This window comes from Dendropsophus ebraccatus, chromosome 15, assembly GCF_027789765.1.
Source record: "Dendropsophus ebraccatus isolate aDenEbr1 chromosome 15, aDenEbr1.pat, whole genome shotgun sequence".
NCBI classification, from domain to species: Eukaryota; Metazoa; Chordata; class Amphibia; order Anura; family Hylidae; genus Dendropsophus; species Dendropsophus ebraccatus.
The window spans coordinates 59,470,999-59,490,551 of record NC_091468.1 but is presented as its reverse complement, the minus strand read 5'-3'; the positions used below and the strand labels follow the sequence as shown (position 1 = coordinate 59,490,551).

The following is a 19,553-nucleotide window of genomic DNA, read 5'->3' as shown; positions in this document are numbered from 1 at the left end:
CTCAGGCCAGGACCCTTGTTAGGGACCAAGAAACGATTTCTTTTGCAACTAACTACAGCTAGCATGCAGTGCTAGACCCCTCAGGAGAAAGGAAGTTCTCTGGGGAGAACCTTGTCCATGTCAGGGATACCATCTACACTACACAGAGCAGCATACCAGAGTTAGGTACTGACCCCAGTAGGACAAAGCTGCAGTCAAGTCTAGGTATCCTACTGTAACGCATAGCTATTCTGGAAAACCCTGAAAAGTCTGCTCAACCCAGCGCAGGGACCTGGGACCTTGTACTACCCTAGCAGGACAGGTACCCCGACACTATAGGGCATAAGGTGTTCAGATTACAGATATCTATACGTGAGTATCATCAGTATCATCTTCTTCTCCTTCACGCTATCCCGCTAGAGTACACAACTACCTTAGACAGGGCCCTCAAGACGCTCCTCTACTCCACTCTACTCTTACCTACAAACAGTGGCAGATTAAATGTACCCTGGGCCCCGGGCTGTCCACCCAACCTGCCCCCCCCCCCGGTTAATCTCCCCAAACCGCCCACATTATAATCCGGTACTGCCCCCCCACCCCCTCCACACTGTCCCCAATAAACACTGCCTGCCTCCCCTCCCTGCTGGCCCCAATAAACATAATGTTTGGTCCCTTGCTGCTACCCCCAGTAAGCATTGTCCACCCCACCTCCGCTGCCCCCAATAAACATATTGCCACTTGTTCACCTGCTGTTGCGCCCAATAAACATATTGCCACCTGTTTTTTTGCTGTTGCCCCCCCCCCCCCCCCCCAAGGTCACAGCTGCACAGAGGTTGTCAGGAGAGGAGGGGGCTGATCTTATAGGGGAGGTCACAGCAGCACAGAGGATGTCTGGAGAGGAGGGTGCTACTCCTATAGGAGAGGTCCCAGCAGCACAGAGGGTGTCAGAAGAGGAGGGTGCTGATCTTATAGGTTAGGTCACAGCAGCACAGAGGATCTCAGGAGAGGAGGGTGCTGATCCTATAGGAGAGGTCCCAGCAGCACAGAGGATGTCAGGAGAGGAGGGTGCTGATCTATAGGGGAGGTCACAGCAGCACAGAGGATGTCAGGAGAGGAGGGTGCTGATCTATAGGAGAGGTCCGAGCAGCACAGAGGATGTCAGGAGAGCAGGTGTTTTCCCACTCCACTCCGCTGATCGCTGGCACTTTTATGGTCCATTTACACAGAAAGATTATCTAACAGATTATCTGCCAAAAATTTGAAGCCAAAGCCAGGAATGGATTTAAAAAGAGGAGAAATATCAGTCTTTCCTTTATGACCTGATCTCTGTTTATAGTTTGTTCCTGGCTTTGGCTTCAAATCCTTGGCAGATAATGTCAGATAATCTTTCTGTGTAAATAGACCCTTACAAAGGCTGACTATAAGCTTTTTTAGGAACACTCTTTGCCTATAATCGGCCTGTGTAATGGTCCGTTTACACGAAGCGATAATTCGCCCAATCGTACCATTAATGATGTCGAAGTAACAATGTGTTTTTTATAGCGATCAGCATTTAGACGGAACGATATATCGCTTGGAAAAATCGTTATTGCGATCGTTTTAAGATCACTTGAGCCCATCTCACACATAGGTTGAATCGGTGAAAGACTGTTTACACAAAGCGAACTGCAAATTTTTAGCGAACGACCAACAACGATTTGAGAAGATGTTGAAAGATCAAAATGAATTATTTCTCACTGGTCGCTTGATTGTTCGCTTTGTTTACACCAGCCGATTATCACTCAAATGCGATCGTTATTGCGAAAATTTGAACAATAATCGTTCTGTGTAAACACACCAATCTTATTATCACAATGATTATGATCATCATTCTCATCCTCATCACCACCCCCATCATCGTCATGATCACCATCATCATCCTCATCACCACCATCCTCATCCTCATTACATCATCACCACCATCATCAACATCACATCATCACCACCATCATAATCCTCATTAATACTGCCATCATCCTCATCACCACCACCATCATCATCCTCATCACCACCACCATCATCCTCATCCCCACCACCATAATCCTCATCACCACCACCACCATCATCCTTATCCTCATCACCACCACCATCATCCTTATCCTCATCACCACCACATCATCCTTATCCTCATCACCACCACCACCATCATCCTCATCCCCACCACCATCATCCTCATCACCACCACCATCATCCTCATCATCATCACCACCACATCATCCTTATCCTCATCACCACCACCACCATCATCCTCATCCCCACCACCATCATCCTCATCACCACCACCATCATCCTCATCCCCACCACCATCATCCTCATCACCACCATCATCATCCTTATCCTCATCACCACCACCACCATCCTCATCACCACCACCACCATCATCCTTATCCTCATCACCACCACCACCATCATCCTCATCACCACCACCATCATCCTTAGCCTCATCACCACCACCACCATCATCCTCAGCCCCACCACCATCATCCTATTCACCACCACCATCATCCTCATCACCACCACCACCATCATCCTTATCCTCATCACCACCACCACCATCATCCTCATCACCACCACCACCATCATCCTCATCACCACCACCACCATCATCCTTATCCTCATCACCACCACCACCATCATCCTCATCATCACCACCATCATCCTTATCCTCATCACCACAATCATCCTCATCCCCACCACCATCATCCTCATCACCACCACCACCACCATCATCCTCATCATCACCACCACCATCATCCTTATCCTCATCACCACCACCATCATCCTCATCCCCACCACCATCATCCCCACCACCATCCCCCTGATAGCCAGTAGAATATACACAGCAGGGTGTGGTATTTTCTACACCCACAAGACCTGACCCCAGGGCACCTGCAGACACTGAGACCTTTATGTTGCCCTCTAGTGGTAAGTTTACACAGAGAGATTTATCTGACAGATTTTTAAAGCCAAAGCCAGAAATGGATTTGAAAAGTCTTTCCTTTATGACCTGTTCTTTGGTTATAGTCTGTTCCTGGCTTTGGCTTAAAAAATCTGTCAGATAAATCTGTGTGTGTAAACGCACCCTTACTCTCATCATCCATTCAGCTGCATGTGGACACGAACCCAGACATCCATCATGCTGCACCGGGGGTACAGGATCCAGTATGTGGGGGGCTCCCTCTCACATTACAGAGCACGTCTGCTTATTACCACAGTTGGCAGTTTCATATGACTCTGTATTAACTGTTTACTGACCACTGCAGATCACAGAAGAACAGGGAGCTGCTGCAACCCGAAGTGTCCCAGCATCCTCAGTCTATTTCTCATTGGAGGTTTTATCTGCGGCAGCATCTTTACTCCAGTCACATCCAGAGCTGCACTCATCACTTCTGCTACCTGAGATCACACAGAGCACTAACCAGACAATGTGAACTGCATCAAAGTATAAACCCTGAGGTCTATGGGCATTATAAGGAGATATAATCCGAATATCTATCACATGGGGAACTATCCCTCCACTATCCGCATTGGCTATATAGAAATTGCAGAGTAAATAATGCCAGCCGTGTGCCAGTATATTACCTTTATGTGCCCAGGGCAGATACCAGGGGCAGGAAACATTCACATACGTCCCAGGAACCCCATCCGGCCAACAAGCGTAATCATCAAATGTCCGATTACAGAACTTTCCTACAGGAAAGAGGAGAACAGGTAAGACAGACATCAAATAATGGAGGAGAAATTCACATAACTGTCCATAGGGGGCAGTATTATAGTAGTTATGAACTGGAGAGAGTGGAACCGCTGCACATCCCATCTATGGCTGATACTAATGCCGCTAGGCCTATATTAAAAATCAACACCAGAGTGTCTGTATATGAATTGATCAAGCCATATTGCCCCGTGTAGCACCGCGCAGGTCCTCTGGTCCACACGGGTCCCTACGCTAACTCCACACCGTGTCGGTCAGCGACCGCCAACCCCGCAAAGCGTGCACGTGCAGGGAAGGGAGGCCATGGAACGGCCCTGCAACCCCAATGTCACAGGACCAGACCCAAAAAGCCCCACCAAAACCCAGCCAGCACCACCGGCGGGGAAGGCTGCCCCCAAACGACACAAGTATGGATATGGTATGGTATGTGTATCAGATACCGGCACGAGGTACATGGGGCAGTATGGCTTGATCAATTCATACACAAAATTCTGATGTGTTTTTTATTTAGCCTAGCGGCACTAGTATCAGCCATGGGTGTGAGGTGCAGCACTCTGTTTCTTCCCTGAACCGCATTTTGTTTCTCTCTTTTCTCAGTGTTTTGCACTCCTCCTGGTGAGACCCACATGACCGCAATTAGCAGGAGACACCTGAGTGCACATGGTTTTATCCCTCCTGTTTTTTCCCATTCTGTTTGCTGCAGCTATGGTGAGTGTAATTCCTTATCCAGACTTGTGCTGCTTGGGGGCGACCTTCTCCGCCGGCGGTGCTGGCCGGGTTCTGGTGTGGTGTTTTTGGGTCTGGTCCTGTGGCATGGGGGTCGCAGGGTCGTCCCATGGCCCCCGTTCCCTGACTGTGCACGCCTGCGGGGTTGGTGGCCACTGACTGGCACGGTGTGGACTTAGTGTAGGGACCAATGTGTATCAGATACCGGCACGAGGTACATGGGGCAGTGTGGCTTGATCAATTCATACACAAAATTCTGATGTGTTTTTTATTTAGCCTAGCGGCACTAGTATCAGCCATAGGTGTGAGGTGCAGCGCTTTTTCTTCCCTGAACCGCATTACTACTATAATACTGCTCCTATATACATAAATATAACTACTATAATACTGCCCCTATATACAAGAATATACATACTATAATACTGCTCCTATATACAAGAATATAACTACTATAATACTGCCCCTATATACAAGAATATAACTACTATAATACTGCTCCTATATACAGGAATATAACTACTATAATACTGCTCCTATATACAAGAATATAAATACTATAATACTGCTCCCTATATACTTGTATATAGGAGCAGTATTACAGTAGTCATAGTCTTGTACCTAGGGGGCAGTATTATAGTCACATAGTAGTTATACAGTAGCAACTCCTGTGTCAGTCATACTACTCTCAGTATTTGGCAGTGCTGCTCTTTTGCTGATCTTTGCTGATCTTTATGCTGTTTGGGTTTATTCTCTACATATGATGTTAGGATATTTAGAAGTGAACACAGATGTACAGAACCATCTCAGTACGCTTAGACCATTTGCTCCGGGGTCTCTACATGGCGATAATAGTCACATTCAGTTCCTATCACAAATGCTGCATCATTACAACTGTTCCCGCAATCTGCAAGAACAGATTATCCTCCATCTCTGCCAATAACGTTTTTATACTGATTAAGTGGTAATTCTGCTGTTGTGGATCTGTATATAATAACCAGCAGTATATATAGTGTCAGCACATACAGTATAGTAGTATATAGTACAGAGCATTTTTACCAATAATGTCATATAACATCCCCAGTAATATTCTCCTTCAGTCACCTTGTTTTGTGAGCCATTACAGCTGCCTTATGTTTATCACCAGGCACCTTAGACGCCATGCCAAGTTATACCAGACACATCCGTATATTTTATGTTGCCCTAAATAATACCTTCTGTTGGTGTCCGATAATAACACGGCCATACATTGTATGAATGATACTGCTATACAGTGCAGCCCCTGCCACACACTGTAAACGTAATATACCTAATAGCAGTGCACAGTGCTGAATATAATACCGCTATACAGTGCTCAAGTAATACTGACACAGTGAACAAATAGCTTCATAGATAAAGTAACCGGATAATATTGCTATATGGTGCTGCTATATAATCAGTATCTGTGATGGTCATAAGTCTTACGGACGGAAGTACCGGGTGGCGCGATCCGGCCACCGGTGCTGGAACGGGGGAGGTAAGTGACCTCCGGCTTCAATTTCCACCCCCTCCCCAGCGATCCTCAAAAATACCCCCTGGCCCGAAGTACCCCTTTAAGTCATAGGCGCTGTATTGTATGGTATTACAATTCAGCTCAATTCACTTAAGTGAAACTGAGCTGCAAAACCCAAACTCAACCTGAGGACAGGAGTGGTGCTGTAACTGTGCTGATACATTATACATAGCTAGTCCTGCTCCCAGCTGAGAAGTGATACAGTTGTATCCAATGTGGACAATGCTCTGTGAGCTACACAGCCTGGACTCCATACTGATACATTGCAACAAACTGATAGTACTAAGATTGATTAGCTGATAGGAGATTGTCTAGTAGGGATACAGTTATAGCCATCTGTAAGTATTATGCCTGTATAGTTATATACATGTACAGTTAGTACAGTTATACACCTATGTCTATATATATATATGTCTATATGTATGGGCCCTATTCCACCGGATGATTATCGTTAAATCGTTGGAATCAAAGCGATAATCGTTCGGTTGAAATGCAGTTAACGATTAACGACCGAACGAGAAATCGTTGATCGCTTTATAAGACCTGGACCTATTTTTATCGTTGCTCGTTCGCAAAACGTTCGCAAATCGTTCGCATTGAACAAGACATCGTTCGGTCGTTCTCTATAGATACGAATGCAATAGCGAATAAATAGCGAAGTAAAAACTATCGCAACTACGATCATAAGTAACGATTATCGTTCCATGGAAATGAGTGAACGTTTTCAGGTCTTTTCGCAATAGCGGTCGTTTGAGATCGGTAATCGTTAACAATTATGCAAACGATAATCGTCCGGTGGAATAGGGCCCTATATGTGTCTATATATCTATATGTTTATATACCTATTTGTCTGTATATCTGTCTATATAACTATGTGTTTATATATCCTTGTGTCTATATATGTATGTGTTTAAATATCCTTGTGTCTATATATGTCTATGTGTCTATATATCCTTGTGTCTATATATGTCTATGTGTCTATATATCCTTGTGTCTATATATGTCTATGTTTCTATATATCCTTGTGTCTATATATGTCTATATATCCTTGTGTCTATATATGTCTATGTGTATATATATCCTTGTGTCTGTGCCAGAGGTAATGACGTTATAGCTATAAAATATATTAACATCAGGATCTCCACACTGGGTGCAGGTGCGGTGGTCCAGATACATCAGGGTCAGGGTAATGTAATATGACATAGTATCTGGGGGGGATGGCACTGTAGATAGAAATGTGCAGTGAACTATTCACCCTGTAATATACTCTATATAGAGGGTCATATGTGTGATACACCGGTTTCACAGTTACGTACAGAAATGTTTCCTAATCCTTGACTCTTCAGCTGTTACAGAACTACAACTTCTGTATACGACAGCTGTATACATGTGAACATGTATAATTCTATAGGGCACTTAGGGAATTTTTTAAAATCTTTTTTTCATGGCAGTGGCCCAGGCAACAGGAATATTAGGATTTAAAGGGAACCTGTCACCCCTCGTGCCTGGGTGACAGGCTCCCGACCCTCCGCTAGAGTCCCCTATACTTACCTGATCGCGCCAGGTCCCGCTTCTTGAGCCGGTCCGTGATGGAGATTTCAGCGCCCGAAGCCCGATGCGCGCGCTCCTGAGATGAGTACGACGCTTATAGAGAATGAATGGAGCGTCGGACTCACCATTCATTCTCTATGGGCATCGAACTCACCTCAGGAGCCCGCGCGTCGGGCTTCGGGCGTTGAAATCTCTGTCACCGGACCGGCTCAAGAAGCGATCAGGTAAGTATAGGGGGCTCTAGTCGGGGGGGGGGGGGGGGTTGGGGGTCGGGAGCCTGTCACCCCGGCAAGGGGGGTGACAGGTCCTCTTTAACCCTTAACCCTGCATAGACCTCCATGAATTCTGTAACCTATGATCATCTTGGCCATTATGGATAATGGGTATCATCATTCACCCCTTTATCACCCCCATCCTGCAAATTATCAACTGAACCATCCTAAGGGCCGGTTCACACGGAGTAAGACTAGCGGAACTCTGCGCAGAGAGAGGAGGAACGTGAGCCCTCCCATAGACAGTCAGTATCACACTGAGTTTGGCTGGATTCTGCGGCAGAGAGTTCAGTTGCGGAATTCCACCAGTTTTACTCTGTGTGAACTGGCCCTAAGACCATCAGGAAAATAGTATGTATATAGTATGTACTATATATATATATATATATATATATATATATATATATATATATATATATATATTGTTCCCACAAGTCTCAATGCAAAATGTCAAAAAAAAGGGGGGGGGGGGGGCATAGAGTTGTCTTCATTGTGGGCACAAATGTGCTTGAAAATCCCCCTTTAAAAATGTTATGTTTGCCCTGATGCTCGTCCAGTGACAAAAGTTTGAACAGAATGTCCCTCGTGGTCAAGTGTGGTACTGCAGATAACGTCAATTTGCTAACTCCAGATACATAACTCCTATCCCGGTCATTTAAAGGGATTATGCAGGATTAAAAAACGAATTTCTTTGCAAAAACAGCACCACCCCTGTCTTCAGGTTGTGTGTGATATTACAATTCAGCTCTATTCACTTTAGTAGAACTTCAAAACCCCACATCCAAACTGAGGACAAGAGTGGTGCTGTTTCTAGAAGAAAGCGGCCATGTTTATCTTAACCTGAAAAACCATGTTAACCCCCTAGATACTATGCTTCATATTTCAGTTCTCTCTTTCAATTGCCCCTTCCCCTTGGTGACTAACAGACTTTGCATTAATAGAGCTCTATTGGGGTATGTTCACATGTGGCAGTTTTGCTCCTGATTTGTTGCAGATTTTCCCAACTTACATCAATGTTTCTAATGACCTATAAGTATGTATTCACACAGTCAGGTTTTTAATGGGAATTATTGAAGCCAAAGCAAGAAACAGATTATAAAGAGAGAACAGGTCATAAAGGAAAGACTGAACATTTGAACATGCCATAAGTCTAACTCCATAGTGAATGCACAAAAAAGCTATAGCATACATATAAGCACAGTATAATAGGAGGTATAAAAAGAAGTCCTCAGCAGCAGCTGCCAAGGCTAATAAAATAATGGGAGGCATCAAAAGAGGCCGAGATGCTAAAGATGAGAACATAGTTTTGCCTCTTTATAAATCACTGGTCAGACCACATATGGAATACTGTGTATAGCATCGGGCACCTGTATATAGGAAGGACACAGCTGAACTGGAGCGGGTGCAGAGGAGGGCGACAAAGGTCATTATGGGAATGGGGGGGTTACAGTACCAGGACAGGTTATCAAGCTTACAGTACAGAGATCTTTGAAGTGGTCTTTTTACTCCTAGACCTGTAACCATGACAAGTTGGCATGCTCTACATCAAGAGGAAAGAAGATTTCACCATCAGCATCGACGCAAGTTCTTTACTGTAAGAGCGGTAAGACTGTGGAACTCTCCGCCACATGATGCTGTCATGGCTGATTCATTATATAAGTACAAGGGAGGCCTGGATGCTTTTCTTGAACAATATAATATTACAAGTTATGGGCATTAGATTTCCAGTGATACGCTGATCCAGAGATTATTCTAATCGCCATTGGAGTCGGGAGTTTTCTCCCTGTGATGGGGCAATTGTCATCTGCCTCATAGGGGTTTTTGCCTTCCCCTGGATTAACACAGTACGGTTTCTCTGGGTTGTACTTAATAGACTCTTATCTTCTTTCAACCTTATTAACTATGTTACTATATAACTATGAAAGTCAAAGTTAAAACAAAAAAGGTAAAGATAAGAAATTTACCCATTTACAGTATCAGAAAAAATGTAACCGTTATCACTGAGTGCAGAAAAGTCCAAACTACTAAAACATCACATAAGTTCGTACAGTAAACGTCACCTGAGAAACAAATACCCCATGCCATAAGTGCAAATTATTGGTCACCTCCCCTCCCAAAAATGATGGGTCATAAAGTATTAACAATAAAAACTGCACCTCGCCTGCAAAAAACGAGCTGCCACACAGCTTCAGATATAGAGTTTTTTTTTATTCTTTTTCTTTTGTGTTATGGGTTCTATTAACTAGTAGCAGCTTTAAGAAGGATTTGGTTTCCTTGAAGTTCTCTAACGTTTTCAATCTTGAGCCTATAAAGGTCGATCACTGCGTCTTATTTGCGCTGCAGATGTGTCCGCCATAATAGACAGAATATATCCAGGATGTTGCCCAGGGAAGTGTGTGCGGTAAGACAGAAGCATGTTTTCTTTCTATAACTCTAGGGCGCCATAACCCCTATGATGAGGCTCAGCTGCAGTCGGTGCGTGGTGTAATACGCTCAGCTCTGCCATGTTCTAACAAAAGGAAATGTTTATGGCGTCCGCGATGTTCTCACTTAATGTAAATCCTGACACTGAGCTCCGCAGAAGCCGAACGTCCCGTCAGAGCTGGAGAAAAATGGCCGCATTACAGAGGCCGATGGGCCATGCCTGCTCCTGGGACGTCTTCAATTGGTTTACTTCTTCACTTTAAATCGTTTTAAAGCGTCGGACGTGTTAAAAAGAACCAAATGCACCTTAAAAATTCACCCAATTGATTTTTACTGCTTCTTGGCGACGCTCCAGGCCTAATAGAGATGCAGCCGAGAGGACAGATTGATCTCCCGACTCTGCGGACGCTTACAGCTTCTGGAAGGGGAACGTTATTCAGTCTGACGCTACTTGGGAGTTAATGCCAATAACAATAAACAAAGGAATAGAGTGAAAGGGATTGTTGGTGCTCGGAGTCAATGATGAAAACAGATACTGCGCCGGACAAGTGTATACAGGATATGTGCATGTATAAGGGTATCAGTACTTGGACCCCAGATGATGGGAATCCCCTTATAGCCGTAATGATTTTTCTGACTATTATTTCTGACCAATACATAATGTTTATATGACATTTACACAAGTTTTCTCCTCTGCAGGCTCCTTCTCTAATGTTGGATTTTCCACGAGCTAGTAGGTATAGACTAGCCTCTATGATGTCTCCATATACTGCACACATTAGAGGATCTGGTTCCCCTATAGCACAACCTTATAAGCAGCACAGAGGACATTATAGAGCTCTAGTGAGCAGTGCAAGCTGTAAATCCCACAGTGGGAAAAAGATATAACACTTACTAAAACTTTCAACAGCTTGTCTCTCTGCCTCTGGTTCACTCCATAGCTCCCCTCCTCCCCATTCTCTTTGCATAATTTAGGCATTAAAGAGCTGTAGTAAGCAATGTAAGCTGTGAATCTAGCACTGTGAGCGATATACAGTACCTAGTAGAGTATGCTGCAAATTCTGTGTGTCTCTCTTCTTCTGTTTCACTATACAGCCCTCCTCTTCTCCCCATCCCCTTGCATAAGCCTCTTTGGGCATTATAGAGCGAGGTTTTGTATTTTTGCTGTGTTGCAGATGGGGGAAGTGTCTGTCTGGACTTGGTCCTGCACTTCACCCATCCCACCCTGAGGGTTTATTTTGGCCGGCATTTGTTAGACGCTACATGCCCAGAGTATAAGCTTATTATTGGCCCAGGGGAGGACAGAGTTAATATAGGTTCCATCCTGTATATGGAGCCACCTCACTATGGTGGGATGGAACATATTATTTGCAAATGGTATGCCAAGCTCATTACTTGTATGACTTGTTTGTCTTTAGCAGTTAGGACAGTTTATAGCAATTTTCATATCTGTATTGGGGCTATGACTTGCCGTTAGCAGTGAGCTGTTGAATCTTTTTGTATTTTTGTATCTGCATTATAGGTCTGTACAGAGCAGTGTAAGCTGTAAATCTAGCACTGAGACAGATATACACCTACTAAAGTGTTCATCTGATTTTCTGTGTCTCTGCCTTATTATATAGCACCCTCCTCCCCCTCCCCTCTCCACAGACTTCTATGGGCAGCGGTAACCCAATCCCTGAACACAGGAAAGGTGACTATTACTAACCACATGCTCTGCCACTCAGTGGCCCCCATGGACACCGATATCATAGCAATTGCTTGTAGGGGCTAATCCATATTTGAAGGCGTTGTAAATTCTGCTCAAAATGCATCAGAACTCCAGGGATTGCCTCAGATGTCAGCCATGTGATACTGTGTATTGTACTAAAGGAGAGATCGGCGGTGTGAACGTACCCCTCAGATTGGGAGCCGCAGGATGGTGTTTGCTTAGAGATAATTAATCTGATTAAGTTGTTAATGAAAAGTTAATTAATGAAAAAAGGGAAAAAAAAATTGGCCGGCTGAAATAAGAGATAATTAAAAGTAATTGGATTTCTCTAATGTAAAATTTAAGGTCTGTTTAATCCAATTATTTGTGTCAGTTCCGGTTATAAGAAATATTCACTTATCAGCATTATTATAAGGACACAATTATCTCCACCTCCGCGACACTGTATAATGAGACTGTGAAGTGTGCGGGGGAGAGGGCTAATAACAATGAACCTGCCTACATTATACTCCAGAGCTGTGCTCCCCATTCTGCTGGTGAAGTCACTGTGTACATACATTACATTGCTTGTCCTGTAGTGATCCTGAGTTACATCCTGAATTAACCTTTTAAGGACGGAGACAATTTTCATTTTTTTCCTTTTTCCTCGTTTGCTTTTTCCTCTTCGTGTTTTAACCTCTTAATGACGCAGGGCAAGTATGCAGAGAGGGGGTAGAGAGACGCCAGAGAGGGCTAGCAGCGAACCTTCTCTGCAGCGCGTGGCTCCCTGCTGCTATTAGCTGACACAGCGATTGCCACTCCCAGCTAGTTAACTTTTTAAATGCAGTTATCAAAGCTGACAGCTGCATTTAAATAGCTGGTGTCTCCCATCCCTGGTGTCTAATGGAGGGATCTCCCCCAGGGAAGATCCCTTCTTCTTACCGGGCTGGGCCTCAGGGTCTCATTGGTGCTGATTCGGGCTTGGCAATCTATAGATCTAGGCTTCAGCAGCCCAGAGTAATACAGCACTGATCTAATCGATCAGTGCTGTATTAAGTATACTGCACTCATCTTTATAAGACATCAGTTCAGTAATAATAAAAGTCCTGCAGAGGGACTAGAAAAATATATGTTTAAAAAAAGGGGTTATTAATAAAAAAAAATTCCTCTCCTAATGAAAGTTTAAATCACCCCACTTTTCTCATTTTCTAAATAAAAAAATATTACATTCCTGATCTCGCACAGTAAATTACGTAATCGCAAAAACGCATAATGCAAGCACCAATAGAAAGTAGAGATCTTGGCGCAAAAAATGACACCTCACACAGCCCTATAGACCAAAGGATAAAAGCATTATAAGGATCAGAATAGAGCAATTTGAAGAACTTTTTTTTCCCTTTTAATTTTTTAAAAGACATCAAATAAAATAAAAATTATACATGTTACATATTATTGTAATCAAACCAACTTGTGGATAATAGATAGTTTTACCATTTAAATACGAAACCCCTCCAAATTGAAGAATTGCACTTTTTTTTTCAATTTCACTGCACGAATAATATTTTTTTCTGGTTTTGCAGCATATTCCATGGAAAAATTAAGTCTGTAATTTCGAGGTATAATTGGTGTCGCACAAAATAAGGGCTAATGTGGGTCTGTAGGTGACAAAATTAAAGCGGTATAGCCTTATAAACACAAAGAGAACAAAATGAAAAGGCAAAAATTAAAATTGGCTCAGTCCTTAAAGGGATACTCCAGCGCAAAGCTTTTTCCCAGTAATTGAAACACATTACAAAGTTATATAACTCTGTAATATGCTTCAGTCACCTATCTGCCCTCCTTCCCTATCTTTTCCCCTCTCAATCCCCCACCAGGAAGTGACGTAAACTCATTCTTATCTAATGACTGTTGACCCTAGGCTGCTCTGTGGCAGCCATTTTGTGACAATGACATCATCAAGAGGGAGGCAGGTCTAAGCCCTGTTAGGCCAGCATCCCTTTGTCAGATGACTCAGGTTGCACAGCTCTGATTGGATGAGCAAGATTTAAGCAATCTAACAGTTTTACAGAGTCAGTTAGACATCACAGGAGACAAGGTGCATCATGGGAAAGCCCAAACCAGGAAGCGAAGAAAAAATGAAGACATCAACTGGAACTTCAGGGACTTGCAAACAGCGGGAAATTCAAACGGAGAAAGACTCAGGAGGGATGGTAGGTGGGAAAACTATGTATATGATTGATTGATTGATTGATTGATTGATTGATTTTTTATCAGCACCAGAGTACTCCTTAAGGCTATGTTCACACTACGTATATGTCCGGCCGCATATTTTCCGCGGCCGGACATATACGTATGAAACTCCGGCCGGGACTTTACGCTAGTTGCGGCCGGATACGTACGGAATGCAAACTTACGCCCGTAGTGTACTTACGCTTCCTGAGCGCTCTTCGTAGCGATCTGACAGCGGTCTTTTACTTGGAAATCTTCGCCTAGCCCCGGACACCCCACAGAACCTTTTGGATCGGCACAAAAAGCTTTCAAAATGAAGAAATCACCACTACGTACGGGACCGCATGTAACGCTACGGGCGTAAGTTACGGCATTTCCGTCCCGAAATAATGGTCTGGTTCATTTTTTACGGCGCCGCATACGATCCGGGCGTAAGTTCGTACGTAATGTGAACTGTGCGGCCGTAGATCGTATACTTTACATTGTACGCAAACTATGTAAGTTTCCAGCCACTTATTCACGGAACGCGCTACGGCCGGAAACTTACGTAGTGTGAACCCAGCCTTAAGGTTAAAGGCCATAGTGCTTACATTTTTTTCACCTACAGACCCACATGAGCCCTTATTTTTTGTGAAACATATTGAACACTGCAATGACAGACTTAATTTTTATCATAAAATGTGCTAAAATAAAATCAAATAAATATATATACACTACCGTTCAAAAGTTTGGGGTCACCCAAACAATTTTGTGTTTTCCATGAAAAGTCACACTTCTTTACCACCATTCGTTGTGAAATGAATAAAAAATAGAGTCAAGACGTTGACAAGGTTAGAAATAATGATTTGTATTTGAAATAACATTGTTTTTACATCAAACTTTGCTTTCGTCAAAGAATCCAGCTTCTGTAACGAGCTAGACTGTTTTCAGATGTGTGAACATGATTGCACAATGTTTTCTAATCATCAATTAGCCTTCTGAGCCAATGAGCAAATACATTGTACCATTAGAACACTGGAGTGATAGTTGCTGGAAATGGGCCTCTATACACCTATGTAGATATTGCACCAAAAACCAGACATTTGCAGCTAGAATAGTCATTTACCACATTAGCAATGTATAGAGTGTATTTCTTTAAAGTTAGGACTAGTTTAAAGTTATCTTCATTGAAAAGTACAGTGCTTTTCCTTCAAAAATAAGGACATTTCAATGTGACCCCAAACTTTTCAACGGTAGTGTATATATTTTTTAAAAAATTTTGGGAGGTTTTGTGTTCACATTGTTTGCCTTATGGTAAAACTGACATGTTATTTTTTGTTATATGGGGCTGCATGATATTTGCACCATGATCTGTACTTTCTATTGGTAGCTTGCTTGTGTACAGTATATGCAACTTTTTGATCACTTTTTATTAGAATTCTCTGGATGTGTGCGACTAAAAATCTTGCGCAGGTTTTTGTGCTTAGGCCATTTACCGTGCGAGATCAGGAATGCGATAATTTAATAGTTCTGGTGATTCTGTATGCAAAGATACCCCATACATTTTTTTTTTAGATTTATTTGTAAACTGGGAAAAGGGGGAGATTTAAACTTTTATTAGGGGGGGGGGATTTTTTATTAATGAAAAAACTTTTTTTTCTTCATTAAACACAGTAATTTTAAGTCCCCCTTGGGGACATCAATGCACTATAAATATAAGATCATTGCTCTATTTCTATTTGCTGCTGGAGCCCAGAGCAATGGAGTACTGAGACGGGATCAGAACCATTACAGTGCAGAGGCCCGGCAACAAGCACAGATCGCCCCTCTGCAATCGCATCGCAGGGATGGGGGCAATCCGCACACTATAACACCACTGATGGGCTTTACCAGGAACTGTCCAGAATAATATACTCATATATAGACCAAAGAAAACGGCCTGTCCTCTAGCCCACTCCACAACTCCTATACAACGGACAACACTATAATCAATAATAATCTTTATTTAAATTCACATAAAAAATTTTTTCAGACAAACAATATTAAAAAGCCATAATAGCCATGCACATGGGGCGAATAGTACACAGGAAATATTTGAACAGTATTGCACAAGATCCAGTAAACCAGTTATGTTACAGTTATGTTACAATCTATTAGTATTGGCTCATTGCACAATTCCCTTCAAATAGTAGGTATAATTTATATTGCACAAAGCCCAGTGGCACTGGGCTTTGTGCAATATAAATTATACCTACTATTTGAAGGGAATTGTGCAATGAGCCAATACTAATAGATTGTAACATAACTGTAACATAACTGGTTTACTGGATCTTGTGCAATACTGTTCAAATATTTCCTGTGTACTATTCGCCCCATGTGCATGGCTATTATGGCTTTTTAATATTGTTTGTCTGAAAAAAATTTTTATGTGAATTTAAATAAAGATTATTATTGATTATAGTGTTGTCCGTTGTATAGGAGTTCAGGAACTGTCCAGAGCAGGAGCAAATCCCCATGCTCCTGCTCACCAGACTGGAAATAATTCCTGCAGAATTTACAGCAAATATTGGAATTTTTTTTTAAATAAAAGTAAATTACAAATCTCTGGCACTTTCTGGCACCAGTGGATTTACTTTTTTTTTTTGTGAACTACCCCTTTAACTTCCAGAGCTGCACTCACTAATCTGCTGGTGGGATCACTGTGTACATATATTACATAACTTATCCTGTACTGATCCTGATTTACATCCTGTATTAGGCTATGTTCACACTACGTATGAGACCGGACGTTCCGTGACCCCGGCCGGGTCACGGAACGGCCGGTCTCTGGCCGGATCATCTTAAGTACCGGCCGGGTGATCTTTCCGGCCGCAGAGCTCTGATGCCGCTTGCTTCACTGTGTGAACTGACAGGTCTTTCTGCGGCCGGAATTCACTGAATTCCACCAGCAGAAAACTGCCATGTCATGCGTATGCCATCCCGGCCGGAGCGTAAACGATGTGTGTACACTCCGGCCGGGATCCCATTGCAAATAAGGCATTGTTCCACACTGCAAAACTACGGCCGTAGTTCTGCGGCGAGAACTACGGCCGTAGTTTTACATAGTGTGAACATAGCCTTATACTCCAGAGCTGCACTCATTATTCTGCTGGTGGGGTCACTGTGTACATACATTACATTACTCATCCTGTACTGATTCTAGATTAATTTATGTGCAATTTAATATATCCAACTCCAATGTTGAAAATAGTTTGAAAAGAAAAATAAAGAATAAAAAACTACAGACTATTAAGATATAGCTTCTAAACTTAACAAAGCATAAAGGTGGAACAATCTTCCCTCCAAATTGCTTGGAAGGCACCTGACTGGATGTGGAGGGTGCATACTGACTGCACATGCACTCTCCTCTATTTATTCCTAAAACCTGATCGTTAGCAGCTGCCAGGAAAGGGTTAACAGTTCCTGTGAGGCTGTAACTCCTCCCCCTCTCAGACACAGCTCCTGGGTGTTTCCTATGAGCTCTGTGGCCAATAGGCCGGATTCCCTCCTTGCTCTAGCCCCTCCCTCTGCCTTTAGGAACCTGAACTTCCTCTTCCTGCCCTCAGTCTCCACAGGACTGACCTGCAGCCGGTTTGCCCAGCCGCCCTCCCTTTTGATCTTGGTTTGTCATGGTGTTTTGTTTCTTTTTGTGCTTTCTTTTTGTTATTATACTGAAGTTACAGCTGGCGGAAATTACCTGCTAAGCAGGCGTGTTGGGTTAGTAAGGCGGACTTGCACGGCAGGAGTCTGTCGTCCAGCATACCCCTTTACACCCCTCGGTCTACGTGCCCGGTTATTGGTTTGGTTTAAGAAATAATTAGAAGCTGTGGCCGATCACCACCCAGCAAAAGTTATATCGTTGTCTGTGTCTTTATTCCTGGCAGCTATGTTTATTAATTATGGTTGCTCTTTGCTTTGGGTCTATGTGCAGTCGAAGCTTGTAAAAAGATTTTCATTTTCCGTCCATATAATCTATCAGTCCCCGGCAGTTTCATTTATATAACATGGACTCAATGGCTCCAAATCAGAGTCTGCAGCGCATGTCACCTGATGCGTCACACACAGACATTAAACCCACTGAACCCACTAGGTAGACTAACAGAGCACAGCAGCCGAGAACATGCCCACAGGATGTAGCTTGTCTGCTCCACCATTCAGGAGGGTTTACAACAATTATAACACTGTGGTAACTAAGGGTAGTATTACATGGCTCAATGGGGGCCGGATAATAACAGTAAACAAAATCCTTTACTGGCCCTATTACACGGCCCGATAATCGTTTAACAAGGGCTGCATGGACATCGTTACCGATGCTTAAACTGTATACTTTACCTATCCACGCTCCAGGTCTCCTCCTGCAGTCCAGTTCTCCCGTGTCCCGCGTGCTGCTGCTTCAGAGCGGCCTGTCTCAGCTGACAGCCAATCACTGGCCACGGCAGTCCCAGCTTGTGATTGGCTGAGCTGCCTGTCAGCTGAGACAAGCCGCTCTGAAGCTGGAGCGCGCAGGACATGGGAGAAGCAAAGCGCAGGAGGAGCCCTGGAGCCTGGATAGGTAAAGTATTCTGTTTGCATATCGTCAGCCGCCGGCCGCGCACCGCTATTACGGCTATGCGTGGTCGGTGGCCAACAATTATAGGTCCAAACCTATATCAACGATCAGCCGATTATCGTTGTCATTGACAGATCGTTGATATAGGTTTGGACCTATAATTGTTGGCCGCCGACCGCGCATTGCCACGTTGTCTTTATTACACGGAACGATAATTGGCCAGACAGGGCCGATTCGGTCGAGTATCGGCAGGACAGATGATTGGTCCCATTGTTCGTTGTGAAACAAAGGACAAGATCAGTCTAACCGGTGATGATGAGAAATGAGTCTCACCATCTTGTCTGTAATAACATGACTTTCATGAGCTAAGAATGGCGGCTTTGGTTCCAGGGCCGTCTTAACAAAACTATTATAGAATAGAGATAAGCGAACCTGGAGCATGCTCGACTCGATCCGAACCCGAACTTTCGGCATTTGATTAGCGGTGGCTGCTGAAGTTGGATAAAGCCCTAAGGCTATGTGGAAAACATGGATATAGTCATTGGCTGTATCCATGTTTTCCAGACAACCTTAGAGCTTTATCCACGTTCATCAGCCCCCGCCAATCAAATGCCGCACGTTCGGGTTCGGATCGACTCGAACCCGAACCCAGTTCGCTCATCTCTATTATAGAAGGGAGAAATCATCATGGTGGAAAAGATGGAATAAAGAAGACACCTCATCTTTGGAATTTCTGCTGCTCCTTGTGGTTCCCCAGTTTAGATGGGTGTCATGTAATCGCCATTCCCTTCCGATATTATTGCGTTTCTCGCCTG

General features: G+C 43.5%; 1 protein-coding gene across 1 annotated transcript in view; it reads right to left on the bottom strand.

Annotated features, from left to right (window-relative positions):
• The window catches only part of GLP1R (glucagon like peptide 1 receptor), a 206,785-nt gene that overhangs the window by 99,651 nt on the left and 87,581 nt on the right, over positions 1-19,553 (bottom strand). Inside the window, exon 4 of the mRNA XM_069954373.1 lies at positions 3,601-3,708. Coding sequence (XP_069810474.1) covers positions 3,601-3,708 — 108 coding nt within the window. The remainder of the gene's footprint in view (positions 1-3,600; positions 3,709-19,553) is intronic.